At 45.6% G+C, this 18577-nt stretch overlaps 3 protein-coding genes across 3 annotated transcripts; 1 reads left to right on the plus strand and 2 right to left on the minus strand.

Annotated features, from left to right (window-relative positions):
• Positions 1-3071: 3071 nt before the first annotated feature.
• HD556DRAFT_1437395 (uncharacterized protein) lies at positions 3072-3960 on the minus strand (the record flags this gene model as incomplete). Its single annotated transcript, XM_041305698.1, has 4 exons — positions 3072-3184; positions 3244-3508; positions 3564-3823; positions 3876-3960. The coding sequence occupies 4 exons, from the start codon at positions 3958-3960 to the stop codon at positions 3072-3074; spliced, it is 723 nt and encodes a 240-aa protein (XP_041165981.1).
• A 9137-nt stretch (positions 3961-13097) lies between these two features.
• On the plus strand, positions 13098-13981 carry HD556DRAFT_596864 (uncharacterized protein). Its single transcript, XM_041311047.1, has 3 exons — positions 13098-13353; positions 13417-13767; positions 13825-13981. The coding sequence occupies exons 1-3, from the start codon at positions 13162-13164 to the stop codon at positions 13921-13923; spliced, it is 642 nt and encodes a 213-aa protein (XP_041165982.1). The 5' UTR covers positions 13098-13161; the 3' UTR covers positions 13924-13981.
• On the minus strand, positions 13921-18558 carry HD556DRAFT_596842 (regulator of Vps4 activity in the MVB pathway-domain-containing protein). Its single transcript, XM_041311046.1, has 13 exons — positions 18395-18558; positions 18109-18338; positions 17975-18048; positions 17831-17922; positions 17668-17783; positions 17537-17619; positions 17445-17487; positions 17317-17392; positions 16581-17270; positions 16487-16527; positions 16266-16436; positions 14988-16217; positions 13921-14942 (listed from the first exon to the last, which is right to left on the minus strand). Exons 1-13 carry the CDS (start codon positions 18422-18424, stop codon positions 14039-14041), a joined length of 3780 nt encoding a protein of 1259 aa, XP_041165983.1. The 5' UTR covers positions 18425-18558; the 3' UTR covers positions 13921-14038.
• Between the last annotated feature and the right edge of the window lie 19 nt (positions 18559-18577).

Raw genomic sequence — 18577 nt, forward strand, 5'->3', positions numbered from 1 at the left:
TCTTATCTCTTGTTCCCGAACGTCCGCCGGAATTCCCGCGCATCGGACATCAGACTCCGGACATCGCCCGACGCCCTCCGGACATCGTCCGGTAACCTTCGGACATCGTTCGACAGCCTTCGGAAGTTAGGGGCACATACTCGGGTAAGGGGCGCAGCGCACGAGCTGAAGCCAAGCCCTTCGGATCTGACCCTTGAGCACGTTCTTAACAGGATGACAGACATGAGAGACCGATGGTACAGATCCGCCACAACGTAAGATCGAATATCCGGCTGAGCTGTTGTTCGAGAAAAGGGAACGTCAATGGTCACTTCCGTTTTGTGCCATCCAGCATCCTCATCCTCCCATTCTTCTCCCTCACTAACACTTGTGCCTAATTGGGAATTGATCTTATCCCAGTGCATATGCCGCACATCGTCCGGATCATAGTCTGGACGTCCGACGATATCAAGCAAATCCTTGAAGCTCTGGTGTGATTTCTGCGCGCTACCGTTCCAATACCAGTGACCAAGCTTAAAGGAAGATTCATTGGGGTACGGATGAAAGGAATTATTGTGAGGAATTGTAGTAGTATCTGAGTCTCCTGGAGAGGGGGTGGGGATAGAACTGATGTCTTGAAGCGTCATGGCCTCTTCCGGGTTGTGACTTGGCGGTACTGAAGAGAAAAATTGGCGTACCAGGCCAAATATATTTCTTGATGTACGGAAAGGAGCATCTTGTACAGAGTTTGCGGGTGGACCAGCCTCTGGTTGTCGTGGGATGTGGCTAGGGACGCTAGGAGGCAGCTGAGGGAGCACATCCTCATATTGTCTGAAGCGGATGGGTAGAGGGACACCAACACGGTGGCTTCTACACTGCACCAATGGTAGACCATCATCTACTTCAGTAAACGAAGTTTCAAGTCGGATGTCAGACATTGAAGTTTGTGCATCAGCTTGCAACGAAGAATCTGAGCATGACATCTCCCCGGGGGTAATGGTCGATGAAGTTCGCGAAACCTCTGCATTAATCAGCTGGTCGGAGGATAAGGAGGGGATTTGCAGACAGCGGACCTGCGGACTTGAAGATGCCATGCTAGTGCACACATCTTGTCTGCAGCCGTTAGCAGACAGTCGAGACCATTTGACAGAGCCCAACAAATCTTTTGCTTTCGATAAAGCAGAGAATAGTTGTTTCTTGCCTTTCATGCATGAATGTTGGTGCTTTGTATACACACTTGCTTGAGTGAACTCGTGCGTGCAAGTGCACTTGAATAGTGTCTTTGGTGGACCAACCATGGATCTGCTACGGAACCGAGTGTGTACAGCTGAGCCAGGAGCAAAAGATGATACTATCAAAGCCGTGGGACTTACCATTTATCAAAACGTAATAGGGCTAATGCAGGAACGAATACCGCCAGCGTAATTACCGCCCAGTGCCATATTCCTATGAGCCAAAGCCCCTGGCGATCTGAAATGGGGGCTGGTGCACTTGGTGGCAGCCAGGCCAGTACGATTGGGATGGCGGAATACAGCAATAACCAAGTGACAAGGAAGCATAGCTATATATAAAAAGTTGTTCAGGTTATTTTCTGCAGAGCCTGACATGTCCGCACCGCTTTCTCCATGTTCTGAATGCTCCATGCTCGATTCCGGAGAATTCGAAGTCGATCCTAAGGTCTTGGAGATGTTAGTGAGGATTCTCACATGCCGCCATGGTATACTTCATTACCACGCGCAAACCAGGGAACTGGTGACATTTCAATGGTCAATTGATTTGTTTCCTGGAAAGAGGTTCTTCACTCACAGGTTCACCCTCTACAGGCCAACCGATCGATATGGGCGGAAAATACACCCTTCATTGTTCGAGGCTTACCGCAAAGCACATATGTTTTGTTACCCGTGTTGCCTGTGCGCAACAGGTAGCATGTACGTGGAGGTGTCGATATTTCGGCGCTTTGACGGGGTGTGCTGGGGGGAGTACGTCTCCGAATGCACAACAGGCAGTTGCGGCTACATGCGTAAGTCAATTTACACACACAGATACAACGGATAAGCTAATTTTTGAATTTCAGTGAATATTGAGAAATTTCATGGCAGGACCTACATACCTGCGGTGTACTATCCTCGAAGGTGTGTGTATTCCTGAGGGGATCGTCAGACAAACTTCATCCGTATGACTAGGAATCAATATAAGTGGATGATTGACTATGATACACCCAGGATGTTCGTGCCGACTTCAACATATTCCTGATGCTCGTTGTGATGGGTTAGGAGCCGTTGCAGCAAACTAGAAAATATACATACTGTCTCAATGTTCCACACCATTTGCTATGATACAGCATGTTAGCCTATGATGTCATTCGATTTTGAATCTGCGAATTGACCGGATAAGCAACCATCTTTGACATTAATTCAAAGTGTGCAATTTGAATGAGTCACATCTCTCGTACGTAGTACACGTCTTCAACTAGCACAAATATGTTGTTCTAACCTAAGTATACTTGATATCGTAATGGTATGTGTAGTATCGTAATAACTGTATGTATATTATGGGGTCGATGATAGAAATTGGAAAGAGGAACAATATCCAAAGTGGGGTATTATTTATAGTGACTGACTTTGTGAAATTAAACTCAGTCGGTAGCACCCGAAGTCAATTTGTCACAACAAACATTGTCAATTTCCAAATTTAGTAATACCGCACGGCATTTACTGAATCCCGCGGAAGCAATTCCGACGTGCGCAAGCCGATATTTGTAAGGACAACATCCATCGCCTCCCATGTGTGCGCTAGATACTAATATAAGTGCAGTAGATCCTGACCAATACTCGTACAAATTTTACAAGGTCTGTGATACGTATTGGTGATACACAAAAACGATATAAAGATATGTGCCTGGTAACCACTGTGACGGCTTATGCAGTAGTGTTAAATATATAACGATGATGCACCCTGTCTGCTTGCAAGTCCGTACTCCTTCTTGGACCATGGAGATATATTCCTAACACTGAGCTTTCGTAGTTAGATGTGGGGATGTACACTCATAGAACACTGTGACCGATATGAAGACTAAAATAAACATAACACGGTTACCATAAGTCAGAGTCAGCGCGAGAGTCGATTGATTCGGCATCCATGCACTCCATGTAACGACGGACTTCCTCTGGTAAATGCTGAGGAAGAATTGGGCGTGGTGATGAATCTGAATCCATAATTGCCCATCAGCGATTAAAGAAACCACTGCAACTAGTTTGCGCTTACCGCTGTCCGAGTAGGTTGACACAGGGGAATTTTCAAGGGCCAGAGTATAAACAGCTGCCTCAGCTTGCGCGCGGCGCATCTTGGCACGCAAGAAAATTAACTCTGATTGGGCATTACGATGGCAAGTATGGCTTCCTCCAACGTCAAGGTACGCTGCAATCAGTCCCGCCTGCGTGGATAATTCGATTTTGCGTGCTTCTTGGAGGGCCTCTTGGAGGCATGTGGTAATCCATGTACTCTGTAGGCTGAACGAGGGGCCATCGGACTTCAAAGAACGTAAAGTGAAAAGCAAAATTAAGCAGATTACAAAAAACACTGACATTCACGGTGACCAGCATTCGTGGTTCGAGGTGCACAAAGGCAAAATGACCAAGAGTCGAAGGAAAGCCGATTAGAGGCAAGCCACTTTCGATCGATGCAATGTCTTTAGGTGGGATGGGGTTAGTTTGTTGCCTCCTTAACCAAGTTTCACACTTGTTTCGCGCAGCTACTGAACAGGTAGCTACGGGTTTGATGATATGTTGTGAAGTTGCTGTGAAATAGGCGGCATCAGTGACTGGTACTACATTAGGATGCATTGCTAAGAGTTATCATGTCAGACCATCGTTATTGTATAAGTTGTAGTCTCTTACGCATTGCCCAGCGCTGCTCTACATGAGAGATGGCTTGGCTGCACAGAGACACCTCCAGCTGGCAGCAGTCCCTCTTCTCTTCCATGAAGTCTCGCTCTATGCTCCAGCAGCTTGTGTGATCCCCAGCAGTACTTCACAATGATTCCTCCCTCTGTGCTTCCAACATACGTCCTGCAACTATCTGCCAAATATCACCTAGATAGGCTCGACCTTTGAGGACAAGATGCAGGAGATATAATTCAGTCCGGAGCTACATAACATATCAGGATGCGCCAATGGATGCTGTATAGACTATGAACTAACCTTTTCCGTTGGTATGAGTCTTATGAAGAATTCTAGCCATTTTGCATGTGTTAATATATTGGAGAGTTCAAACATGCCAATTCGGGCAGCTAAACTGTCGAATGGTGGGAGACAGGAGGGGACCGACATCATCATGCAAATGACGGTTGGAATTAAGATGGGTCAATTAGTCGTGTTGGTCATCTGAAGCAAGATTTGTATGGAAATCGTGGTGGCGAATGCCGGCAAAATTTTAATAAGACGTTTTGACAGCTGGCCATCAAAAGATCTGGCTGGCCATCAAAAATTAATATAGTGGCAATCGCCTGGCAAAAACATCGCAAAGCAAAGAGGACTACTGAAACAACATAAAACATAAAACACTGACTTAAAACAATGTGTAGAAGTGCAATAGTACTAATGTCAACCTTTGACCCAGCAGACGATAAACAAAATAAAATAAAAAATATGCACATGCGCACCGCCAAGTACGGATGGTGACTAACGTCAGGGCTGGTAGGCAGCACCCATATTCAGCATAGGCGAATGTCCACTTAATAGTGATAGCTCCAAACAGAGTGCTCTGATTCTGATCATCTCTAGTAGATGAGTGATTCGTTCAATTAGACGAGCGAAACATTATACATTAACGGACGAACAAATATTTGGCTGGATGCGAGTGACTACAGGCCAAGTCCGAGCTAAGGCAAGCTATGTAGCAGTCAGTTCATTAAAGTGTGGAATCAAATTTTTCGAAGATACTTACCATTCAGGAAATGGTGTTGTCGTAAAAATAGAATGACTCCATGTAAATATGTTCCAGAGAGCGAAACCTATAAACCAATAAGATGAGCGATAAGATATGGAGTGAATAGCCTTACCTGAATTACCTAGCGTTACTTGTGATTGGAAAGTGAGAAAGATTCAACAGAAGGAAAGGTGTGCGCTGATATAGTGAATGACTACATATTCAAACTCAGCTGGAATTCGGCGGCAGCAAGCCACGAGCTTCCAGGTCGGGTATTGCCGGCTGGGTCTGAATGTGCACTAGTCGTTCATTATATCAACCATGTCCTTTCTGCATTTTAGTCTCTTTCCCCACTCCCTGTAACGCGTAATGTATCCCAAGTAGACTGCAATATGAACTTCTATATTTGGCATGAAGGTGAAGCAGTGAAGTATGGGCATGATTCTTACGATAGCCTGCAGCTTTGGTACAGTACAAAGAAAAAGTTCATGGGGCGGCGGGCAGGCATCAAGTTCAATAGTATATTTTTTGATCGTCCACGGTATAATATAATATAATAAACCACTTTTTTTGTCTATTTGTGTGCCTGCTCCTCCTCTAGGGCCCTTTCAACATAGGGTAGGTCACAAAACAATTTCGCATTTTTGCCCCTTTGATAGGGAGGTGTTCTTGGATGTTCAGAACATGTTTATGAGCATATATAAGTAGATTCTCATCTTTATTTGATTCCCTGAAGTGTCCTAAATCAATAGATATAGCACATATGTAAGAAAACACAGAATATGTTTTCATTTAATTATTTCTAGGTGAATAGACTTGGAAAAGTTATTCCCAGCATCTGTTCAACAATAGGATCAATGTATTAGGAGCCCAGGACCATAGGATAATCTCCTGTTGCATAATGTGTCTCCCCTCTCCTGGTGGTTTACCCCCTGTGAAATTGTTTTCTGTAGGACCAGACATAAATTGAGGTAGGGGGTCTATTTCTATGTATATTTGAAGTAGATCCATCATATAGCTGGCCCAGGACACACATAGGATCCTGCTACAGGAACAAAAACATAGAAAATCACATTTTTGACATTTTCAATGTTTTTAAGTATCTTACACCTGCATAAATAATGCAACCTGTTCATATATCATTAGCATAGCATATATACTTGCTTTTTATGCCAAGGATCAGCCCTACATAGGGCGCAAATTTGAGATCTGATGTACAGAGGGTATTTCTACTGATAAGGAGCCTATACTTCTAAAACATCGAAATTTAATAATCAGACACCTGGAGTAGATTCAAAATACATTCACTATCATATATCTAAATTTACAAAACAATCCAACAAGAATCATGTGCTGAGGAAGTGAAATAGATAAGAAATTGAGTGTGGGAAAGTTCAGAGACCCAAAACATTGAAAATAGTCAGTTGGGCAGTGGTAGGACTTTAATGCTGGAGTTAACTCAAATATACACCACACCCCTTCCACCACCCTCCAACCTCAGGGCAGTATGTAGTATAGGTTCCTTTAGTAGTTCACCATGTATCCTACATATTTTTAATGAAATATTTGACCTGTACCATATATAGATGTGACTTTGTGTAAAAAGATGTCAATTGTTACTTTTCACACATATGTTATTTTACTTCTCATTCAGTCAGTCCTTCACAGATCTTTCTAAAATGTCAGATTAATCATTAGGGACATATATAGGAGGTATCAAAGGTCTCAGATCACTTATCACAGGCTCAGTTACTATGTAGGCTTCTTATCAGTAGAAATACCCTCTGTACATCAGATCTCAAATTTGCGCCCTATGTAGGGCTGATCCTTGGCATAAAAAGCAAGTATATATGCTATGCTAATGATATATGAACAGGTTGCATTATTTATGCAGGTGTAAGATACTTAAAAACATTGAAAATGTCAAAAATGTGATTTTCTATGTTTTTGTTCCTGTAGCAGGATCCTATGTGTGTCCTGGGCCAGCTATATGATGGATCTACTTCAAATATACATAGAAATAGACCCCCTACCTCAATTTATGTCTGGTCCTACAGAAAACAATTTCACAGGGGGTAAACCACCAGGAGAGGGGAGACACATTATGCAACAGGAGATTATCCTATGGTCCTGGGCTCCTAATACATTGATCCTATTGTTGAACAGATGCTGGGAATAACTTTTCCAAGTCTATTCACCTAGAAATAATTAAATGAAAACATATTCTGTGTTTTCTTACATATGTGCTATATCTATTGATTTAGGACACTTCAGGGAATCAAATAAAGATGAGAATCTACTTATATATGCTCATAAACATGTTCTGAACATCCAAGAACACCTCCCTATCAAAGGGGCAAAAATGCGAAATTGTTTTGTGACCTACCCTATGTTGAAAGGGCCCTAGAGGAGGAGCAGGCACACAAATAGACAAAAAAAGTGGTTTATTATATTATATTATACATGTATATACTAAACTACTACTCATATATGCACAGGGACCTATTGTGGTGTGGTGGTGAAGCTGCAGTGAGGTGGGGAGGGTGTGGGAATAATTGATATTGTGGAGATTCCCAAATAGGTGATGTTTTGGGAGTAGTGGTGTAATTACCTTGCGGAGCAAGGTCATATAAATGTAGCATGACTTGTGGTCGTAAACAACACAACATATTCACATGACCATTGCGACCGTCTGACACCCCAATAATCAACAGCGCACCGCAATAAATTGCGATGCGCTGTTGATAGTTTGCGATGACGGTGACATGAGTTCTCATTACAGCGTAACACCTACAGCGTTTTAAATCATTTAGAATTTTGTTGACACTGCTAAATCCATCCAGCTATTGCCGTGTGACTATTGAGGTTCGCACGTTTGCGAGGCCATGTACTGTGTGAGATTCAATGGGAATAAGAACGGGATGCGGCAACATCTCTTCGACCTTTATCATGATGAATAGCATTGGACGTCGAAGATTGGTTTTGAGCATCAATATCCAGACCGTCAACAACCAAAATATCGAGTATGTCGTACTTAGTTATTTGTCTCTATTGATCTCTATCTGAGATCTCGGCTTGAACCAATTGACTCTGCATGTACCTTGAAGTGACGAACATGATACATTAAATCCTACACTGCGCAAAACAAAAGACCATTAATCAGCCAACATGAGATACATCCAACGACGAAATGTCCCGTCCATCGTCAACCGACACTGATGAAGCTACCCTTTGCCAGCTCAGCCGCGCACAGCTGCAAAAGGTTGCACAAGTAGTATGATTCGGATTACTTATTCAGGTTTATTTGCTCACTGAAGTACAGAAACACAAAGTGAAGGCCAAATTGTTATTGTATTTCAATGTTGAGTTGATATCGTCCCTTTCATACATGTAACACTAGGCGACAAGCATGTACATAGTACAGAATAAAATCGGGGATGAGAAAACAAAACGACGACGCGGGAACAACCAGAGCAAGGTTATTAGTCGGCAACGCCAACCCCTAGTTCCCACAGTAGGTAGCTAAAAATGCGAAAATGTGGAGTGTGGGGATAGTGTGGGGAGGAGGAGCAATCTATTTTTGGGTTTTCTGGGGAAATTCCCACAGTAGGTGGCCAAAAATGCGATGGAGATGCTATGAGTATTGTGGGGTAATTACCACATTGTATGGCTAAAATGCAAAAATATAAATAAAAGAAAATATTGTAAAAAGGCCTGATACTGTGCGGCCTGTCCAGGTTCTGCATATTGTAGTAGTGGGCTGGCCGGCACCAGTGTGCAGATATCCTACACCCCGGCCTGTCCAGGTTCTGCATATTGCAGCAATGGGCCAGCCGGCACCAGGATGCAGATATCCTACACTCCGGCCTGTCCAGGTTCTGCATATTGCAGCAATGGGCTGGCCGGCACCAGTATGCAGATATCCTACACCCTGGCCTGTCCAGGTTCTACATATTGCAGTAGTGGGCCGGCCAGCATAAGTATGCAGATGTCCTACAGTGCGGCCTGTCCAGGTTTTGCATATTGCAGTAGTGGGATCAATATGCAGGTGCCCTACAGTGTGGCCTATCCAAGTTTTGCATATTGCAGAACCAGGATGGCCCACTATCATCGGCCGGTGTACTGTAGGCCTGGTTTTACAGGCCAATGTACGTGTCCTATGACAGGGTTCTACAGGATATTTGACTGAAGGGTCTGGGAAATCAACTTATAATTGTCCATGGTTGGTATTCCTTTCGCCAGGCCGTGTCGTGTCATCACGTGTGTGTCTTGTGCACCAACAGTGAGTTGAGGATCAAGTTACTTCTAGGGAAATGCACGCCTGTCATGTCGCTGAAGCAGATTCCGAGCTAGTTCCTAATAAGTTATCCAACCGGACTCACCATTGATATTGCAGGAACTGGACACTCACGCTGAACTTCCATCTTTGTCTCAGGAGAAATATTGTAACCAATGCTGTTGTATAGGTTGAAATACAGCACAGCGACGTTCGAACCACCAGATGAGGCACAGCTGCAAATGATGATGCGGGAAAATTTGATAAGGGCTTCAGCTTAAACAGGCCTAAAATTTGCCCAATTAATGTTTAACCTGTGAGATAATGTGCTATTAATAGTAGTTCAACGTTCAGGGGCTGCCAATCAACAACTGTTGGGCGCTTCCAATGTTCATGATTAATAATAACCCTCATTGTCGATCCTATTCACTACCACCACGCCTCCTACTTCCATTCCACCAAAACACGCACATCCATCCACATATCTTTCTCACTTACTAGATGGATGATCCTTGGAAGAAATGCTGGGGGCAGCTGAAGCCAAGTCATTCAGACCATCATCATTTGGTAGAGGAGAGAGGCAGGACGACAGTCAATCCCGATGCATGAACTTTGACATTGGCAGTTATATCATATCTAATTGTTACAGCCGTCCTCTCTCTCGCCTTCAAGGAATGGGTCATGAAAGAGGTTTAAGGTCAGGTTTCAAGCTCTCAATTGGCAAGGTGACCAAGCGCTTCGCTCGAAGCACTCGACAACCCCCAAACCCTGAACCCATGGCTGCAAGTTCCAGCCTGTTCAGGTAAGCGTAATCTAAAATCTGAATGTGTCCCGTGTGCTGTGAATAGGACTAATCGCTTCTGCAGGATCTCAGGGGCCCCTCCCACTCTCGAACCAGATTGTGAGCAGTCTTCCAAATTGGTCACACTGGCTGGATTCAGTCCGTCACAATCTCGCTGGATGGAAAGTGCATAGTATCTGGTTCAGATGACAGGACAATCAGGGTGTGAAATATGGAGACTGGCGAAGCGGTAGGTGACCCTCTCTGAGGGCACAATTACTATGTTTTGTCTGTTGCAATCTCACAGGACGTGAAACATATTGTATCTGGTTCAGCTGACGCAACCGTTCGGGTGTGGGATAAAGGGAGTGGCAAGGCATTAGGTGCCCCTCTGCAAGGGTACATCGGCTGGGTTAGCTCTGTCGCGATCTCACAAAATGGGCACCACATTGTGTCCGGTTCAAGTGACAAGATGATCCAGGTGTGGGATATGAAGATCGGCCAGGGAATGGGCCCTACTTTCCAAGGGCACACCGGAAGTGTTCTGTCTGTCGCAATCTCACCCAATGGCAAGTGCATTGTATCTGGTTCAGAAGACAATACCATCCGTGTATGGGACATAGAATTTCTCAACCAGCCCCACCTTTCCAAAGCGCCTGCAATATGCTTTTCACCTAGCCCATCCTACGCTCTTCATTCCGCCTCATCCTTTCTCCAGGATTCTTCAACCCTGGTCTCTGTCATAGCAAACGAGGATGGATGGGTTGTAGGTCCTGACAGACACCTTCTTCTCTGGATCCCACTCAATTTTCACCTGGTGATGTATGCTCCAAGAAACACGCTAGTGATACACGATCATGCCACTCAGTTCGATCTGAGTCGTCTTGCGCATGGCACGTCTTGGCACACGTGCAGGAACAGGAGGCTGCTTTGTCTTCGTTATAATACCCTTGTATGTTGTGTCACACATTACACATTTGTACCATACATGTTTGTCTTGGCCAGGGCTTATTCAGTTGACTTCAGTCGAATTTCGCTAAAACACGATGTTTTCCATGATACTCCGATAGTACAAATCACAGCCATACATATACCACCGTTCATATGCGACATACACAAATATTTGAGGATTTCTGCGGCAGTGAATGGGCAGATTCAGCAGCATACATTTCGGCCTTCGGGCATTGAAAATAAGAAAATTTCCTGACTGAAGGCATACCATGACCACTAGTATGTCAATGATTTGGAGCATACCAGAATTTACATAAACACGTTTGAGTCAAAGTTCCAGGGAAAGGGATGCACACCAGCTAAGAGCTTGGACATGAAGATATGGAAGGCGGTAACAACGACCACCTATGTAGTACTTGGATCAACTTGATACAGCCGCGCCACCATCAACAAAAGAACAGTTCGCGTGTATGGCTGGTTACTGCCTTTTATGGCTTACAAACCCTGGTAGATGGTTGTATGAGATTGTAGCACATATGCAAGTAGTAACAGACACGTGTAAGATGTAAAACTTGTACCGGAAGGGTACGAAGCTTGTAAAGTAACTAACAGAAGTGTGGAGGTATGCATGAGATCGTAGCATGTATGCAAGCCATAGCAGATATGGGCGAAATGTAAAGCTTGTACACGAAATGTGCGAAGCTTGTACAGTGATTAACAGAAGTGCAGAAGTATGCATCATCAAGATTGCATGTATATGTCATGCACATGTATATATACTAGCTATAGGTCTTATATACATATGGTGATTGGTCTCATGCATATGCATGCATCATGTACCGATCCAAGATGTGCCGCAGTTTGACCACGAATTCGGCCGACAGCAACTTGACACGTACATTATAATTTTTGCCAAGTCATTTATGTACCTCATAGGGCCCCGAACTCGAAGCTTGAGCTTGAAGTTCCGACTTCGAGATCTGTCCATCTCTAAGACTTTTCTCACATAAGTGTCACCCACACGGTGGGCCACACCGTTACCTCTTTCCCGCCACGAGTGTTATGTTCTAGCTAATAATGTTCCCTCACCAGCTGTCGTCACCCTTGTAAGTCCTTTTATGTTTTTCTCTTAATATCAATAGTAGTACTACTCAGAGACTCTTCCTTGCATTGCGCTGCTTACCACGCCCTATTGTGACAGCTTACGCCCTGCCGCTGCCACCTCTTACATTTTGTCGTCCCTCACTGCATCTCTTGCACCCTTTTGCGTCATTCGAGTGAGTTTATTCCCACATTTACCTGCTAGCTAGCATCTCCCGCACTCAACTCTACGGTAATTTCTTGTTTTGTTCACTCCCTAAGCTAACCAAAGCTCGTACACATGTAAGTTCTATCTTTTCTTTTTGTCTTCTAACTTTGGTAGCCTTCGGCATCCCCCCACATCCTCTGAAACCTTCCTCCACCCTTTTGCACCATCTCGCACCATCCCTGCATGCTCTCGCATGTTCTTGATCCCTCTCGTGTGCTCTCATACTGTCTAGCGCTGTCATGTGTTATTGTGTGCCTTTCACTTTCACTTTTTCCCTTGTCTCTGCTGGCTCACATCATACACATGACTACCTTTGCATCGTCACTTTCATATTCAGTACTTTCCCTTCGCATATTCGTATCTCTACTTACTACTTTACTTCCGTGCTCATTGCCTATAGCCCAGTGTACTGTAGCTACTACAGTGCAATTTGATGTGGCCATTATCGTGATCAAACAGAGCCTACAATTATCGCACAATATGGTGACAAGACTAGTAGGAGTATGTGTATAAGTTCATTACCCGCACAAGGGACTGCCAGGAAGCACAATTGTCACAACAATTGTAGTGGCATGTATCGAATTTCATCACCTAAACAAGGATCTACCGAGTGATACAAATATAACAAGGCCGGTAATAGTATGTATAAAACCTCGCTGCATGCACGGACTTATATGGAGACTGACAAACTCAACACATGTCTGTCATGTGTTTGTGGGGATGGTAGCAATTTGTGCACCTTGTACTGGCTGTTACTGGCTGTCACATGGGATGTACGGTTGTTGTGTTTTTTATGATGACCAACAGTAACTTGAAGATCTGCAGTAAAGTGATGGTAGCCGCTTTTATTTGTGCATGCTTGGTTCACACCCCGACGAGGTGATCCCGCTTTTATACTACATTTTTGAATCTTCTTGTGCTATTCAACGAACTCGATGAATGCAACGGACTAGACCTTTACCCGACTGTCATCCTGAGTTATCTGTCATAGAATGGCCTAGTTTTCGGGAATATCGTGTTGAGAACTGGCGACTTGCTCGAGATGGAAGCGGGAATGTTGTTCGCGGTGCGACATCATGGGGATGGATCGACCTTTGTCTACCTTTGGTCATCTCATTCATATGGCCAAGAGTTAGTATCCTACTCGAAGTTCCCCAGCTTAAAAGCCGAAAGCTAACAGTCTCTAATTTGTAGTTTCGTGACAGCACCATGTCGTGTGCATTCGTAGTCCTGGTACTTGGGTTTTCCACCTACTGCCGTTGTACGCAAGTTCTTCATGGTATATTCAAAAAAAGTGGTTTCTGTGCATTCCTCATTTTTGAAACAGAATCTGTGCTAGTGTTTCCAGCTTACGGTATACAGCTCGAGACGCATCGGGGATATCCTCTGCTAAAGCCGCTCTTCGTGTCTAGGCGATTTATTCACGTATCCCTTTTAGAAGACTTCGTCATAAATGAAGGTTTAAGAAGATTGAACATTCGCTATTATCTGGCTGCTGTGCACGGATCCAGCACGGACAAGATTGCTCTAGATGTCGCATTTGAGGTCAGCGATTTGCTATACTATCTTTTCCTTCTCTAGTCTAATTTTACCTTGATTCAGAATATTTTACCATACTTTCCTGTGCTCCTTGAAGTATACCAAGGGGTGCAAGAGCTCATGTTCTACAACCATACGGACAATAGGCATACCTGCATATAATATACCATCTATTTTCGAGTAAAACCAAAATTTTCACTCACGCAGCGTTCTGGGTCTGTTTTTCATAGTTTATCGCATTAGCTGGTACCACCAACAGGAACAGTCATGACAACATCTACTCCCTACTCCCTTCCTCACTCTCATATGCGCTCAGAATGTCATCGTAGCCTTCGTCGTCCCCTTCTTCTGCAGCGCTATCTCTAGTGTCCCGCGCCTCATAGAAGGAAGATCTACTAAGCCGAACAACCGATTCTCCCGAAATGTTCCGTGAACGCCCCACCGTATCCCCGGATGTCTTCCGCCTAGGACGTGGAGAATGCGACGAGAAATTTGGGGATGTTGATGTGGGGTCCTTGGAACCAAATTCAGGAGCACGAGGTGTCATGGCTATCTCTTGCTCCTCGGGCCACTCTGGAGGGGCGAGCGAGTTTGGGCTCACGCTCTTGTGCTCAGCCACAGAAGTACTAGGCCGAAGGTTGGTGTCCCGAGTTCGCAGGCTGGGTAGTTTTGGAAGGTGACGCTTCGAGCGCATATGGGAATTCCTAGAGGGTGTCCAGTCCTGCGAATCAGAATTGTCTATATCTTGTCGTAGAGGTGGTGGTGTCTTTTTTCGTAGTGAAATCTTGCTTGGTGTAGGTGGCCTCAGAGGTATACTATCTTCGCTAAAGGAGCTCTCCCGACTTTCGCCATTCACCCGTACTTTCCCTGCTTCAACATGAATTGCGGTGATAGGCGTCGGAGGAATGGGCGGAGATGACACCGTTGTGGGTGAATCGGCAGCAGTATATGCACACCAGCCCCTGTCAGACGAGCTGTCTTCAGCGGCGGACCTAGTATAGGTTCTAGTGGATGGATCACATGTCGTTGCATCAGACGTGCTTAAAGGAGAAGTTGTCCAAGGAGCTCGTGGCGCACGGGACGCGGGTGCCATTGGCGATATCGACTTGCGGTTTAGTGCCACCTTCCGACTTCTGCCCTCAGATTCGATGTCAGATCTGGAGCCGACGCTTGGTTTTCCACTAAGGGCATCAGAAGGCGACTGCGATGAAACCGAAGACACCGACTCAGTGCGCAGTCCGTGTCCTTTACTACGCGCAACATCCATCCACTCGCCACGCCGTTTGATTGGCATCCCGCCATCCGAGTGCGCGGCCAACGGAGGTTTCGCGGTAATCAAAGAGCTTGAATTGAGAAGAAGAGGACGTGGTGGACCCCTGGGAGGTTGTTGTGGGGCTGATGTACGTGACGTTGCGGTGAGGGAGTTCAAAGCAGCCAAGGATGCCAGAGAGGCCTGCGCCTTGTGCATAAAGTTATCTTCCTGCTGAGGCTGGACTTCCGGGCTCGGAGGAGCGGTGTAAGTTCCTCCTCTGCGCGGTAGTGGCAAAAAGCTGTCTCGTGGCGATCGAAAGAATGTTGGGCGAGGGGGTTCTTCATAAGTAGCCCCTCGACTGCTACCAGAAAGCGAGCCCCCTCTACTCCTATCTCCAGAATGGCTAATACCATCTCTCAGTGGTGACCACTTGTCCGGAACTGAGGGTGGTAACTCAGATTTCGCGATCACCGGTGACGATGCATCTCCATTCGATGTCACGCTATTGCGTCGACTGCTCCATGCATCCATCGCTCGGGCACGCCAATTTGTGCTTACTTTCGCAAAAGCCGCAACGGTGTCAGAGTCTTTGAGTTTTCCAGCATAACCCCAGATACTTGCAGGCGGTGGGCTTAGGGATGGGTTTGAAGTGATTTGCTCTGGGGGACTCTGAGGGGAATGAGGGAGCGGTGGTGACTGTGGTTGTAGCGGGGAAGTTGGAGATGGTGGAGATGGTGGATCTTCCATAGAGCTTTGATTGGTGATCCCTCTCCAAACCGTATTGGCGAGACGCGAAGTCAGGGTTGGAGCAGCCGGAGTTTCTGTCTCATTGCCATCTTCATGGGAGCTCTCTTCATCCGAACTCGAGTCTTCTTCTTCCTCCTCTTCCTCCTCTCCCTCCTCATCAGCATCAGCAACTTGGTTTGTAAACCCCTTCCACATGGTGGCTTTGATCCGAGCACCGAGGGTGACATTGTCTGACTTCGAAAGTCTATTTTCTTCGATGCGCCTTTGGGCCAAATCGTGTGCGGTTTGCAAGACTCGGTCGATACCACCAGCTGCATCAATTGGATAGGATTGCAAAAGAGCAATGCCCTCGAGGAAAGCGTCGCTGAGCTCCCATGGTCGAAGCGGAGAAGAAGGACGAATAGTAGTATGCTCTTCAGCCCACAGTCCCGGAGACTTACCTCCAGGCTTTGCAAGTCTAGAAGGATTCAATATAATCATCAATTTGTATGAATGATTCACTGACCTAAAAAGCGGCGCGCGCGCACGGATCAGAAGACTTGTGCAGATATCAACGAGGGCATCGAGTTTATGGTTCTCATCTCGAGTTCTCATTGGGTAGGAGAAAAGCACATCCCATACGGGCAGGAGGGAGGTAAGAGGAAGTGTTTGCGACAAGAGAGGTGCAAGCCAACGACTGCGAGCTTGTGTAAGCCATGAAATGTCAGATAAGAGAGCGCATCATACTAGGAGTAATGTGGAAGCAAAGGATCCAAGCCTTTGGTGTGCTGTTACATCTAGAGTTGAGGGGAGTCCATAATTCGCTAAGAGGAACACATACCAGGCTCGCAGCAAGTTCTCCGTCAGCTTGTGCTAATCGATCGCTGAATTTCTTCATCCAGACTTTACCACCTTCCTGATCTGCCAGTTCTGAAAACTCCCCAACGAGAGCTTCGAATAACCAGAATGTATCTGCTTCAGCGTGGGCTAAATCTTCCGGTTCCACCTCCCTGATAAGAACAGCGTACAACGGTACAAGTAAGGAGGGAATGTCTGGAGATTGGTTTGCTGGATTTATACATGAATGCAGATACAGCAGACGGAGGAGGGCTGAGATGTGCTGTGGATGTGCGCTGGAACCACCGAACGGTCCAGCATGTAATAGTGTGGTGGATGCCCCTGGTCCACAGGAATCCATGCTCGGCAATTGTGACAGTTCGAGTGTGCCAATGTCAGGCTCAAGGCGAATTTCGGGAATACCTGCGGGGTTCGATGCGGAAATTTGTCCGTGGAGGACCTGCAGTCGCGCGTCAAGAAGATGAGCACACCCAATCCTTTCTGTCTCATCAGCATTTTCATCTAACGGAGACAGAGTTGGGCAGTTTGTGCCTATGTCAAGCGTGTCGAAGAGTTCAGGGGGAAGACGAAATAGAGATTCAGATATTTTCATTAGCGTCGTATCCGTGTTGCTCAGCGGCTTCGTGGGTGCTGGCATGTCATAAAATGGTGATAACAAACGGCGAACGAGATCCTAGTCAATGTATCAGCTTGCGTTCCGAGACATGAGCAACACATACATAGTAGCTGTCTCGTTGTTTCCGATTTTCTTTTTGCCATGTTGACTTCAAGACCGGAACAGTGCCCAGTAAAAGCCTACATTGCAAGTTAGGTCAGTCAGAGGTCAGACACGCTGGCTTTCACGTACTTCCATATCCTAGGCCTAAGCCATGGAGGTTCATCGGGTAACCCTGGCAAATCGCATTGGATATTACTCCATGACGATTTGTAGTTACTTACCTTGCGAACACAGCCTCCGCAGACGAGGTAGGTCAACAATGGGTGAACCTTGCGGATCCAAAATTTCTGAGATCAAATTCAAGCTAACTCGGACGTTCAGCTCGTCTCACAAAGAACTAGAAAACACACACATATCCTGCCGGGGAGGGTCTGCAGCCCAGTTTACATGATACACCTTTGATACATTTGTCAGACAGTTATTTATCTGGGATGCAGAAGGGGTTGATGGGTGTAGTAATTGCATGACCTAATAAGGAGTTAATAAACGAGTACAGAAACTAAAGAAATACTTGCACGCAAAGGGACGTGGTTTTCAAGGCTATTGGGTGAACTAGAAAAATGATGGTGCATGCGTTGAATTAACATATCCCTAACAACATTGAGTTCTGTTTGATTCCGTGAGCACAATCGATCACTGAGACAATCTTCGTCTCTCACCTTTAATATTAACATTGGGAGCTGCAGCTATGATGGAGGCTGCAGCCTCTGTAAGAATGGGGCTCGGTGAACGCCTAATGGATGGTCGCTGCAATCAGCTGTAGCACGATTTTATAAAAGGTTTGGAAACGCACCCTTCGTCCAACTCGCCAAGATACTCGATGATCATGCTGACGTGCATTTCCACCACCTCCAATAAGTCGCCTTTTGCATCATCTTGTATGAGATTCTGTGCCTTGGCGCGTGCAAGAGCAGTATTATTCTGTTGCAATAACGTTGCAATGTCACGTCGTGTGATTTGCCCTTGAGAGTCTATTCTCTCTTGAATTTGACCAAGACGCTGCGATGTTGATCGTAGTAAGACCTGCAAGGAGCATGAACTTATTATGGATGTGTGGTAAGGACAAAGACGACACATACTTTAGTCGCAACTGGGTCCCAGTTCATCATGTTCGTCGTCAGTCACCCGAAAGTGTATAATTGAGTGAAGCTATAGGTCGGTATTCATGAAGGTTTGAGTGGGACGTTAGCGTTGCGCCCAGTGGTACCGCTCTCTCCGTTTTAAACGTTAGCGACAATATTTGCACTGCCAGTGCAGCTGGA

Source organism: Suillus plorans, assembly GCF_016647745.1.
Source record: "Suillus plorans strain S12 chromosome Unknown HD556scaffold_4, whole genome shotgun sequence".
NCBI lineage: Eukaryota > Fungi > Basidiomycota > Agaricomycetes > Boletales > Suillaceae > Suillus > Suillus plorans.

What these genes read in the sequence shown, in the direction of transcription:
- HD556DRAFT_596864 (XM_041311047.1), top strand. Translation starts at nt 13,162, where the DNA reads ATGCAACGGACTAGACCTTTACCCGACTGTCATCCTGAGTTATCTGTC. An exon ending in TCTCATTCATATGGCCAAGA is followed by an intron (nt 13,354 to 13,416) that starts GTTAGTATCCTA and finishes TCTAATTTGTAG; the next exon opens with TTTCGTGACAGCACCATGTC. An exon ending in CTCTAGATGTCGCATTTGAG is followed by an intron (nt 13,768 to 13,824) that starts GTCAGCGATTTG and finishes ACCTTGATTCAG; the next exon opens with AATATTTTACCATACTTTCC.
- HD556DRAFT_596842 (XM_041311046.1), bottom strand. Translation starts at nt 18,424, where the DNA reads ATGATGAACTGGGACCCAGTTGCGACTAAA. An exon ending in AAAACCACGTCCCTTTGCGT is followed by an intron (nt 17,784 to 17,830) that starts GCAAGTATTTCT and finishes ACTCCTTATTAG; the next exon opens with GTCATGCAATTACTACACCC. An exon ending in GACCCTCCCCGGCAGGATAT is followed by an intron (nt 17,620 to 17,667) that starts GTGTGTGTTTTC and finishes CGTCCGAGTTAG; the next exon opens with CTTGAATTTGATCTCAGAAA.